The sequence below is a fragment of the Schistocerca serialis genome, chromosome 9 (assembly GCF_023864345.2).
Source record: "Schistocerca serialis cubense isolate TAMUIC-IGC-003099 chromosome 9, iqSchSeri2.2, whole genome shotgun sequence".
In the NCBI taxonomy this organism is placed as follows: domain Eukaryota; kingdom Metazoa; phylum Arthropoda; class Insecta; order Orthoptera; family Acrididae; genus Schistocerca; species Schistocerca serialis.
The window spans coordinates 325,008,794-325,021,784 of NC_064646.1; the positions used below are offsets into that span (position 1 = coordinate 325,008,794).

At 40.0% G+C, this 12,991-nt stretch overlaps 1 protein-coding gene across 1 annotated transcript in view; it reads left to right on the top strand.

Moving 5' to 3' along the window:
* LOC126419911 (zinc finger FYVE domain-containing protein 21-like) overlaps window positions 1–12,991 on the top strand; it is a 61,321-nt gene that overhangs the window by 29,605 nt on the left and 18,725 nt on the right. The window contains exon 5 of the mRNA XM_050087191.1: window positions 9,514–9,608. Coding sequence (XP_049943148.1) covers window positions 9,514–9,608 — 95 coding nt within the window. The remainder of the gene's footprint in view (window positions 1–9,513; window positions 9,609–12,991) is intronic.

Below are 12,991 nucleotides of genomic sequence, written 5' to 3' on the forward strand. Positions count from 1 at the left end.
CAAATAGGGAATGCAGGAAATTATTGCAGAAAAAGTGTGAAGAAGTCTGAAATGAAGTGGTCATTGGAAGGAGAGATTCTGCATACAGAAAAATAAAAAAAATCTTCACTGAAATTAAAAGCAAAGGCTTCAAAATTAAAAGTGCAAGAGGAATTTCACTGTTATATGTAGAGGAAAGAGCAGGAAGGTGGAAAGAGTACATTGAAGGCCTCTTCAAATGACATGATTCAAGAAGAAATGGGAATCAATAGGAAAGACATGTGATCTAGTATTACAGTCATAGTTTAACAGAGCTTTGGAAGAATTGCAGTTAAATAAGGTAGAAGAAATAGATTACATTCCTTTGGAATTTATAAAATTATTGGTGGAAATTGCAACCAAACGATTATTCAAGTTAGTGGGAAAATGTGTGGGACTGGAGACATAAATCACCAGAATTTTGTAGAAATATCATCTACACAGTCCTGAAGATAGCAAGGGCAGATAAGTGTAAGAACTGCTGCACAATCAGCTTAACAGCTGATCCAGCCATGTTGCTATTAAAAACAGCATACAGAAGAATGGAAAAGAAGATTGGGGATCTGTTCGATAACAGTCATTTTGGCTTTAGGAAACGTAAAGGCACTGGAGAGGCAATTCTACTGTTGAGCTTGATAATGGAGGTAAGACTGAAGAAAAATCAAGACAAATTCATAGGATTTGTCAATCTACAAAAAGTATTTGACAATATAAAATGGTGCATTATGTTCAGAATTTTCAGAAAACTAGGAGTAAGCTTTAGGGGAAAATGAGTAATGAACAATTTTTGCAAGTACCAAAAGAGAACAATAGGAATGGAAGACCAAGAACAAAGTCTTTGGATTAAAAATAGTCTAGGACAGGGGTGTTGCCTTTTAGTCCTGCTCTTTAGTCAACATGATGAAGAACCAATGATGGAAGTAAAGAGAGGTTCAGGCTTGGGATTAAAATTTAGAGTGGAAGGATAACAATAATACAATTCACTGATGGCATTACTACCCTCAGTGAAACTCAAGAAGAATTACAGAATTGTTTGAATGAAATGAACAGTTTAATGAGTACTGAATATGGATTGAGGGTAGACCAAAGAAAGACATAAGTAATAAGGAGTAGCAGAAATGAGATCAAATTTACAACAAAATTGGTGACCAGAAAGTAAACAAAGTGAAGGAATTGTGCTATCTTGGAAGCAAAATAACACGACTGATGAAGCAGAGAAAACATAAAAAGCAGATTAGCACACTGAAAGAGGGCATTTGCGGCCAAAAGAAGTCTATTAGTATCAAACATTGGCCTCAAATTTATATATTGTCTAAAAGTGAATCTTTGCTTATTGGACAAATGGAAGAAAAGATAATTGAAGCATTTGAAATATAGAAAGAGACTGAAAATTAGTTGGACTAATAAAATGAAATGGAGATGTTCTCCACAAAATCAGAGAGGAAACAAACATGAGTAGCACTGACAAGAAGGAGGGACAGGTTGATGGTACATGCAATAAGACATCGGGGAATAACTTCCATGGTACTGAGTGGAGCTGTGGAGGATAAAAACAGCAGGGGAAGGCAGAAATTTGAATATATCCTGCAAATGAAATTCTCTGGAAGATCAAAACTGTATGCCACACTGGGACTTGAACCTGGATATCCAGCAAATAATGGGGACATTTGGAGCAAAGTGCTACACTTGAGATGAAGAGATCAGTACAGGAGAGAGAATTGTGGAAGACCACATCAAACCATTCAGAAGACTGATGATGAAAATATTTATAAAAACCTGTTACAAATATATATTTGTGTGTGTGTGTGTTTGTTTTAGATGTATATGTCCCTGTAAAACATCATCATGAAACTAGAATTAAGTACAATATATCTGTAGCAAAAGGCTGTGAATCAGAATTCAGGAATACATCAGCACTGTGGGATTCAGTCAATAGCAGGTTAACACATATATCATTCCAAACTGAATCTTAAACATTGAACATCTAAGAAAGACTTTCATATGGTGTGCTAATACATTCCTTTCCTGTATTTTCCATGATTAGTGTTCTATTAAGAGTTTTAAGAAATGAATTTGGTCATGAAAATACAATGTTTTTGGGCTTGTCTATATAACATTTTTTTCTGATATGAATATAATAGAGGGAAACAATCCACGTGGGAAAATAAATCTAAAAACAAAGATGATGTGACTTACCAAATGAAAGTGCTGGCAGGTTGATAGACACACAAACAAACACAAACATACACACAAAATTCAAGCTTTCGCAGCCAATAGTTGCTTCATCAGGAAAGAGGGAAGGAGAGGGAAAGACGAAAGGATGTGGGTTTTAAGGGAGAGGGTAGGAGTCATTCCAATCCCAGGAGCGGAAAGACTTACCTTAGGGAGAAAAAAGGACAGGTATACACTCGCATACACACACATATCCATCTGCACATACACAGACACAAGCAGACATTTGTAAAGGCAAAGAGTTTGGGCAGAGATGTCAGTCGAGGCGGAAGTACAAAGGCAAAGATGTTGTTGAATGACAGGTGAGGTATGAGCAGCGGCAACTTGAAATTAGCAGAGGTTGAGGCCTGGCGGATAATGAGAAGAGAGGATATACTGAAGGGCAAGTTCCCATCTTCGGAGTTCTGACAGGTTGGTGTTAGTGGGAAGTATCCAGATAACCTGGACAGTGTAACACTGTGCTAAGATGTGCTGGCCGTGCACCAAGGCATGTTTAGCCACAGGGTGATCCTCATTACCATCAAACACTGTCTGCCTGTGTCCATTCATGCGAATGGACAGTTTGTTGCTGGTCATTCCCACATAGAGAGCTTCACAATGTAGGCAGGTCAGTTGGTAAATCACGTGGGTGCTTTCACACGTGGCTCTGCCTTTGATCGTGTACAACTTCCGGGCTACAGGACTGGAGTAGGTGGTGGTGGTGGGAGGGTGCATGGGACAGGTTTTACACCGGGCCGGTTACAAGGATAGGAGCCAGAGGGTAGGGAAGGTGGTTTGGGGATTTCATAGGGATGAACTAAGAGGTTACGAAGGTTAGGTGGACGGCGGAAAGACACTCTTGGTGGAGTGGGGAGGATTTCATGAAGGATGGATCTCATTTCAGGGCAGGATTTGAGGAAGTCGTATCTCTGTTGGAGAGCCAGATTCAGAGTCTGATCCAGTCCCAGAAAGTATCCTGTCACAAGTGGGGCACTTTTGGGGTTCTTCTGTGGGAGATTCTGGGTTTGAGGGGATGAGGAAGTGGCTCTGGTTATTTTCTTCTGTACCAGGTCGGGAGGGTAGTTGCGGGATGCGAAAGCTATTTTCAGGTTGTTGGTGTAATGGTTCAGGGATTCCGGACTGGAGCAGATTCGTTTGCCACGAAGACCTAGGCTGTAGGGAAGGGACCGTTTGATGTGGAATGGGTGGCAGCTGTCATAATGGAGGTACTGTTGTTTGTTGGTGGGTTTGATGTGGACAGACGTGTTGTAATGTCTCTTGCAGCGGTCTCTCCGCGATATTTTCAGAAATTTTATAAATTATATAACTCAGTATATATCTCGAAATATCTCTTCTTATCTTACCGATTATCAATGCAAAGTAGTTTCAAGCCCAATTATTCCTTGGAGCGTCCATTTACTCCATGGAATAGCTTCTCTGCTATCTATGTTTTCTCTTATGAAAAGAATAGTGGTCTTCTTGCCGATGAGTCGTGAAAGAAGGATGTATATGTATATATTGTTGAGCTAGTAGCAATCTTGATGAGATTCTGTATGAGAAGGAATTTAATACATGAACTAAACTAAAGTAAGTGTGTTCGCATATTATTTAACTGATTATTATTGACAGTGTCTGCTTACTACGCTGTGTTGCACGGGATCAGTGGGGAACGTCTGATTTACACTGGACGAACCTGCCGTTTTGTATGCTCAAGATATCCAGTTACTTCAAATAAATAGGCTAACATGGTCTTACCAGCAGATCTCCGGTCTTCCCCATGTGATCACCAAAAGTTAATAATTATTACAAATGTTTTCAGGAGATCGACTGACAATTTTCGTCGCACCGAGACTTCGAAATGGCTTCACTGCCTTATGGAATTTAAGTTAAGCTCAATTTAATCAGGATAGAACAGTATTGAACTGTGTGAATGTGATAAGCCTGCCTTGTGAATTAAAATTCCCTTAACATACGCATGTTTTTACTATCCTGATCAGTGAAGCTAAATCAGGCCGGTGTGAGAGAGGGTTTTTAAATTGTAGATCCCACACAAAATATATTAATGTGTGAAGCTGGCCATTGGACAGATGGAGGTCAACGTCAAGGAAAGTGGCATGGGATTTGGAATAGGACCAGGTGAATCTGATGGAACCAAAGGAGTTGAGATTGGAGAGGAAATTCTGGAGTTCTCCTTCACTGTGAGTCCAGATCATGAAGATGTCATCAATAAATCTGTACCAAACTTTGTGTTGGCAGGCTTGGGTAACCAAGAAGGCTTCCTCAAAGCGACTCATAGAGAGGTTGATGTCCGAGGGGGCCATCCTGGTACCCATGGCTATTCCCTTTAGTTGTTGGTATGTCTGGCCTTCAAAAGTGAAGAAGTTGTGGGTCAAGATGAAGCTGGCTAAGGTAATGAGGAAAGAGGTTTTAGGTTGGGTGGCAGGTGATCAGCGTGAAAGGAAGTGCTCCATCGCAGCGAGGCCCTGGACGTGTGGAATATTTGTGTATAAGGAAGTGGCATCAATGGTTACAAGGATGGTTTCTGGGGGTAACAGATTGGGTAAGGATTCCAGTTGTTCGAGAAAGTGGTTGTTGTCTTTGATGAAGGATGGGAGACTGCATGTAATGGGTTGAATGTGTTGATCTACGTAGGCAGAGATACGTTCTGTGGGGGCTTGGTAACCAGCTACAATGGGGCAGCCGGGATGATTGGGTTTGTGAATTTTAGGAAGAAGGTAGAAGGTAGGGGTGCGGGGTGTCGGTGGGGTCAGGAGGTTGATGGAATCAGGTGAAAGGTTTTGTAGGGGGCCTAAGGTTCTGAGGATTCCTTGAAGCTCCGCCTGGACATCAGGAATGGGATTACCTTGACAAACTTAGTAAGTAGTGTTGTCTGAAAGGTGACGCAGTCCCTCAGCCAGATACTCCCGACGATCAAGTACCACGGTCGTGGAACCCTTGTCCGCCGGAAGAATGACGATGGATCGGTCAGCCTGCCACCCATTCCACATCAAACGGTTCCTTCCCTACAGCCTAGGTTTTCGTGGCAAACAAATCTGCTCCAGTCCGGAATCCCTGAACCATTACACCAACAACCTGAAAACAGCTTTCGCATCCCGCAACTACCCTCCCGATCTGGTACAGAAGCAAATAACGAGAGCCACTTCCTCATCCCCTCAAACCCAGAACTTCCCACAGAAGAATCCCAAAAGTGCCCCACTTGTGACAGGATACTTTCCGGGACTGGATCAGACTCTGAATCTGGCTCTCCAGCAGGGATACGACTTCCTCAAATCCTGCCCTGAAATGAGATCCATCCTTCATGAAATCCTCCCCACTCCACCAAGAGTGTCTTTCCGCCGTTCACCTAACCTTCGTAACCTCTTAGTTCATCCTTATGAAATCCCCAAACCACCTTCCCTACCCTCTGGCTCCTATCCTTGTAACCGGCCCGGTGTAAAACCTGTCCCATGCACCCTCCCACCACCACCTACTCCAGTCCTGTAACCCGGAAGGTGTACACAATCAAAGGCAGAGCCACGTGTGAAAGCACCCACATAATTTACCAACTGACCTGCCTACACTGTGAAGCTCTCTATGTGGGAATGACCAGCAACAAACTGTCCATTCACATGAATGGACACAGGCAGACAGTGTTTGTTGGTAATGAGGGTCACCCTGTGGCTAAACATGCCTTGGTGCACGGCCAGCACATCTTAGCACAGTGTTACACCGTCCGGGTTATCTGGATACTTCCCACTAACACCAACCTGTCAGAACTCCGGAGATGGGAACTTGCCCTTCAGTATATCCTCTCTTCTCGTTATCCGCCAGGCCTCAACCTCTGCTAATTTCAAGTTGCCGCCACTCATACCTCACCTGTCTTTCAACAACATCTTTGCCTCTTTACTTCCACCTCAACTGACATCTCTGCCCAAACTCTTTGCCTTTACAAATGTCTGCTTGTGTTTGTGTATGTGCAGATGGATATGTGTGTGTATGCGAGTGTATACCTGTCCTTTTTTCCCCCTAAGGTAAGTCTTTCCGCTCCTGGGATTGGAATGACTCCTACCCTCTCCCTTAAAACCCACATCCTTTCGTCTTTCCCTCTCCTTCCCTCTTTCCTGATGAAGCAACCATTGGTTGCAAAAGCTTGAATTTTGTGTGTTTGTTTGTGTGTCTATCAACCTGCCAGCGCTTTCGTTTGGTAAGTCACATCTTTGTTTTTAGATATAACATTTTTTTCTGTTATTTATGAGGAATGGGTCCTGAAAGTTTCGCCATACCCTTTGTTGCATCCTGTGTCATAAAGTTCATTCCTATTTCCCCTGTTTCTTAAATATTTATCATGTTATGCAGCTATTAAGGCAAAATTAAATCTGATTTGGGCAATAGCAAACATACTGTAACTTTAATTTCAACAGTAATTTATTGTGCAATTTGTGTATGTTATGTAGGCTTCATGAGGAAACCTCTTTGTGGCACCATTATGAGGTGTGCTCACAAGGTAATGGGAATTTTAACTTATATTAAAGAATCTTTATTTGTTCATCAACTTTGTCCCCTTCAACGTAATCCCCCTCAGATCACACTTGTGGCGGCACTTTTTCCAATCTTGGAAGTACTTCTGGAACTCACTTTTCGACATGATGTTCAACTCCTTTAGTGATTCTGTTTTCATCTCATCAATGGTGCCAAAACGATGTAGTTTCATGGTTCTCTTTAGCCTCAGGAATAGAATTTGCAGAGGGCCATGTCCGGTGAATACAGTGGCCGAGGCAACACAACGATTTTGTTTTTCTGCCAAAAAATCACGAACAAGTATTGAGGTGTGAGCAGGAGCATTATCATGATGCAATTTCCATGAATGGTTTTGCTGCAATACGGATTGTTTTCTTCAGACTGCTTCATGCAAACGGCACATAACTTTCAGGTGGTATTCTGTATTGACAGTGCTACCATAACGCAGGAACTCACGATGCACTATCCTGTTGGAATTGAATAAAACAGTAAGAACAACATTCACATGTAATCGACTTTGCTAAGTTTTTTCTGACTTGCTTCTTCAGGCAGTTTCCATTGAGATGATTGGACCTTGGTTTTTATGTCATATACCCATGTTTCATCACCTGTTTGTGAGTGATGTATATGTAACGTTGTTTTTGGTCGAGATTTAACAATTTTAGAAAAAAATGTTGCTGCTACAAGTTTCATTCCCAAAACATCTGAAAAAATTGTTTGGTATGAGCCAAACATCATCAGCAACCTCTCTGATGGTGATTTTCCAGGACAATTTTCTTTACTTTTTACACGTTGTTGTCAGTATTTGATGTGATAGGGCATCCAGGGCAGTCATAGTCTTCAGCATCTTATTGGCCCTCTTTGAAACATTTTTACCACTCATAAACTCTTGTCTTACTCGTAGCAGATTTGCAAAAAGCCACAGCCATTATTTTGAATGTGGTGCTGCACTTTATTCCATTTCCAAACAGATGTAATGCAGATTCTTTGATCAACCTTTTTTGAAAGTAAAATCTTGCCGAGCACTTGAAAACACACACAAGCTTTTGACTGTCAACAATAAACTAAATATTCAAAACAGCTGAAAATGCTAACATACATAAGGAACATGAGTACCAACAAGATGAAAAAAATTGCAAATCCGATGTATAAAGCCCGTAAAATACAAAAAAATTCCTGTTACTTTTTGATCATGTCTTGTACAGTAATAATCTTATGCCTGCACATACGTTGATTACTGGAGATTTGAAAATTATTTTAACTAGAAAATGAAGTAGTAGATTTAATTTGATAATGATGGTAAGTCAGTAAATAAGACACAAATGTTAGCTTTCCTTATACTGTGTTTAAATTACATGTGCATATTTTGCCAGAAGATAGCAGTATATGTTTGCTTGTTACAGAGGCTGCAGGACATCACGTGGCAGCCTATGCTAGATGCCTGATGTGTGGCATGAGTGTACAGGATTAGAACAGTATTTGGTTGTGCATTTTTAGGAGCCAAAAGACTCTCCACAAAAGAAGTACATCTTGAAATACCTCCCATGTATGGTGACAATATTCTATTGTGGAAAGTTATCTTCAATTTGATACTAGGAGTTAAACAAGGATTGGCAAAGCATCAGAGACCGGGAGCATCCTGATGTCCCTGCTGTAGTGGCAACTGAAACCACAGCACATTGTGTGGAACAAATCATTTGTAATGATTATAAGGCTCAGTGACATAGTTCATACTGTAGGCTGTTCACATGGAACTTCTTATAGTGTTATGCATGAGTTGAAGTTTCATGAAGTTTGTGCATTGTGGGTGCTGCACAAGTCAACTGAGGAAGATAGAATGAAGCGAATGAGTGTGTCTTTCCAATGCCTCGTTCGATACTCAGAGGAATGGGAGAACTTCATGACATGAACTGTTGTAGGGCACGAGTCTTATGTTTGCCATTTTCAACCAGAAACCAAATGACTGTTCATGGAATGGAAACATTCCACCTCCCCGACAGCAAAAAGTTAAAGATCATTTCATCAGCCCACAAGGTTATATGCTCACCAGGTTTCTGGACATGCAAGGGATTGTACTGATGACATTCCAGTCTCACAGTGAACCAGAGAATGCCACCTCATGTTGCACCACTGTGCAGGAATTCCAACAGGCCATTCTTCTCCAGTGGTCTGGCATCCTGACAAAGGGAGTGATCTTCTGGATGACAATGCTCTTACAGAAAGTGACTTTCATTTGTTTGGGTACCTAAAATTTACTTTGGGTGGCCAGTGTTTTGAAACTGATGATACCATAGCCGAAGAGATATGTTGGCTGTGACAGCAACCAAAAGACTTCTTTGCTGCTGGCCATCAAGGAGTTAGGATAAGTGTCAGAATGTACAGGGTGGACAGGTAGAAAAGTAAAATAAATTTCAGGAAATTATGTTTATTATTGTTGTCTCTGTCCCATTTTGTGACTTATTTATTGAATTATCCCCATACTTGGAATTGCTGTGATAAAATTTAAATCATACATCCTAACTTTCTTGGACAAGTACATGTCAGCTGTTAGTATTTTTCATACAGTTCCTTTCCCCCATTTATAATATATTATTTATTGCATAATGAAATAGAAATGTGATAATGTCAAATACCAATCACCATTATGTTGATAAAGTGGTGATGGAAGTAGGTTTCACAATTAATTCTCCCTCTAGCAAATTTTCTGTCTGGTAAGCTGTGTTGAAATATGGTGTGGTGTGACTTACAGTACAATGTTATTTATAGGTACCTTCTCTTTGAGGGACACGAAACAGACAAACCAGAACCATTGAAGCTCTCTGAAATAAAATCACTCTGTGTTACCCGTTATCAAGATTCAGGTAAGGAACTGTCATTATGTGGTTGGAAGCTGCTATATTGCGGATTTGGTTTCATTGTAACACTGCATGTCTGGGTGCACAAACTAATAGAAATGGTTTTTTAAGCCACTAATCATACGTAAAAGTCTAGACCAGGAGCAGTGCTATTACTTCGATATTTAGCATAGCAATTTTGGCAAGTGCGCACTCAGAGGTGTAACAAGAACAGATGGGAATGGGTCAACAGCTCGTTGTTAACTTTTTGCTAAATGTAGCCGAGTGTCCCATCATATCACTCCATTGGCTTTGCCTGTTCTCAGTCAAAGTGTAACCTTTCAGCCTAACCTAAATCTCTCTTTGTCCTTCAGCCCACTGTATTGAATGGTTTGTCTTTCATTGGTTACCTTAAAAACATCCTACTATGGTGGCACTTCACTGCACATTGATTTTAGCAGTCTGGCCCCATTTTATATGCATCTGGCTTGCTTTGGCTGTTGCTTGATGCAGCAAGGCTCTTTCTTTGTCATGTGATGGGACACCTGTCTACTATGGTCACTGGCTAATGGCGCCAAGACAGTAGCTTCAGATCTAGATAAGCTTCCGTTGTCTTAACCTCACTCTTCAAGACAAGAGCACTGGAGTTCAGTCTCATGCAAGCTCTGCAATGGATGTGTTAGGTAGCTCTGGACTTTGTATCTCTAATAGTGCAGTACATGATACCAAATTCATTCTTGGGCATTTGTTGAGAAGTTATACCATCTTTACACCTACACCTTTACAACTACAGCGCAGCTTGGTATATACAGCAGTGCATCGCACCGCAAGACTTTCTATCCAACAGGCAAATGCTTGTTCCCACGTAGGTAGTAGCCAGGGTTTGAGCTCCTGCCCATCATGGCTGGTATGTTCACGAGAAGACTGTGTATCATTTTACAGAATCCTGCCCTGCTAATTTATCTGTAAGAGACATTTGTCTGTCCCATGGCTTGTGATGACATTTTTCTTTCTCTGCTTCTCACAATATTAAAACGTTTGTTGATAGCTCGAGGTGACAAGTTAGTGACTTTATTTTGTGTCTCCATGCTACTGTTGAACTGTATATAGTGTGTTTATTTTCTGGGCAAATCGGTACTAAGGATGCTAGTCTTGCTGCACCTTGTGGCAGCACTATTTTCTTTAGTATGTGTTGTATTAGTAAGTGGCATCAATACTGTGTATGGCTTCAGGTATCGCAGAGAACTATTAATTTATGAAATTATTTAAATGATCCTTGTAGTATTTAGTTAGTTGTCTTAACCTATTGTAAACGTTATTCATTGTATCTGTGAGGAACATACGTGTTCCAACATGCTCAGTTTTAGATAATTTTATGTGGATTATTTAGTTAGTTAGGAACGAGAAGTTACCAAATCGTGTGCTTTAGAGGGAAACTGCCCTGTTTGGCATTGTCCCTTGTTGTAGACTTTAGCCCAAATATCATCATTCAAAATAGATTATATCTCAGATGTTTTTAAATTGTTGTAATTTCATGAAATTGGATTTGGATTCTGCATTATTGTCAAAAGCACACCATTCCACAGCAGTGGAGGTGAGGAACACTGAACACCAGATATTTACCATGGAAATGTGTAAAACTGTAGACCTGTTGATCCAATTTTGGGACCAGTATTTTGGTGATTGATGTAGTAGTCTTTCTCAATTTAATTATTTTGGCTGTAGTCACTATCTGGATCCTGCCAGGCTGTGTGTTATTGTTAACAACATACTGCTGTTTAAGCCTAACTTTGATTCACAGTACCTTCCAGGCACATAGTTACATGTCACATTTGTTTTCTGGTATCAGCATTTCATAACATTTGTCTCGACATTTTTAATTCTTGAAGGATCATGGCTGTGCAATGCTGGCTATCTCTCATAATCCTGTTGGAGTCCAATCAGCAAATGCATAACTTGGAGTGACTGATGAAGATGACTAGGTATTTTTTTATAATTTTTAGATACATGGTTTAGGGAAACATCACAATCAACCGAAATGTAAATCTTGTAGAAGTTCTGTATCTATATATCTTGTAGAAATCATCCCAGAAAACCCGAGAAATTAATTAGGAGGAACAGTTCACTAATTGACATAATATCTATGCTCTTACTTCTATGGCTGAAAAGAAATCCTGAGAACTGCTTCCGTTTGTAGGAAGAAATCACCCAGATCTAGGGACAGCATACAGCCTGCTGGAACTCAATAACTGTTATGGAGTAGTGCATAACACGTAGTAAGATTTTCCCTATTTTTTTAATAGTGTCATTTTTTTCCCGCAAGTGTTAAGCTACATTCACTGCAGTAGCAAAAGAAATTCGTTAGTGGTGTGATTCTAACATCTTGATGCTGCATGTTTTCCCTAAGTATAATACATGTGCCTCATGTAATGAGACACAGTTGAGGTCATAGTCTCACTTGGCAGTACACTGCTACCTCTGCTGTACAAGTAAATTTTATAAAAATCATGGCTGATGAAGTACACTGCCATAAAAACAACCTGTTGGAGCACCTTTTATCAGTAAAGTAGAAGCAGCATTCATGCCAACAGGGTTTATATTAATGTGGTTTGTATTTTGTTCTAAAGGGTACTTTATTACCAGATAAAGGATTGTTACATACTTGATGATGTTCTCTTGAGCTCATCATGTGAGTCATGTCCTACTGGATGATCTTAATGTGCAAAGCATATATTCATGCAGGTAGGGACTTGGGTGAACTTGATGCTGTAATGCAGGGTGCAATGATGCAGACAGTGATCCAAATTTGCATGGATAGCTTGTAGAGTGCTGTGAAAATGCAGAATACATGTAGTCTGCTACTCAGTGTTTTCTCTGTGTGATGAGTATTGTTGATCTCTCACACACTCTTATTTAAAAGATATTCCCATATGTAATAAAGCATAATGCACAGTTAGTTTCATTTTACAACTGTACTGTTACAATAAAATCATGTAACTCATGGTCATGAATTTCTCTGTAAAAATTATATTTTAGACCTCTATATCATAAGTGTTAACAAATAAAGTAGTTTTGTTTTGTCTTAATTTTTGTAAATGGTAGTGCCCTTTGAAAAATGTTTATTTTGTAAATAAACCAAAAGTACTTGAGACCTGGCAGATGTTTTGCATTAAAGCCCCCTCTTAGTGTGTTGAAATTTAGTTGACACCCACACACTTATGGACTTTTTTTAACTTACAAATTTAAGATGAAAATATGAAATTTAAGTTAATTTTTCCACAAATTTATTATTTGGAAAGTCACAGAATGCTATCTTTTCTGTCATGTTACCAGATATGACTGATGTAATTGTAAGCAGTATCTCCTCTGCTCCAGCTGTTTTTATTATGTATATATGTATTACTAAAAAT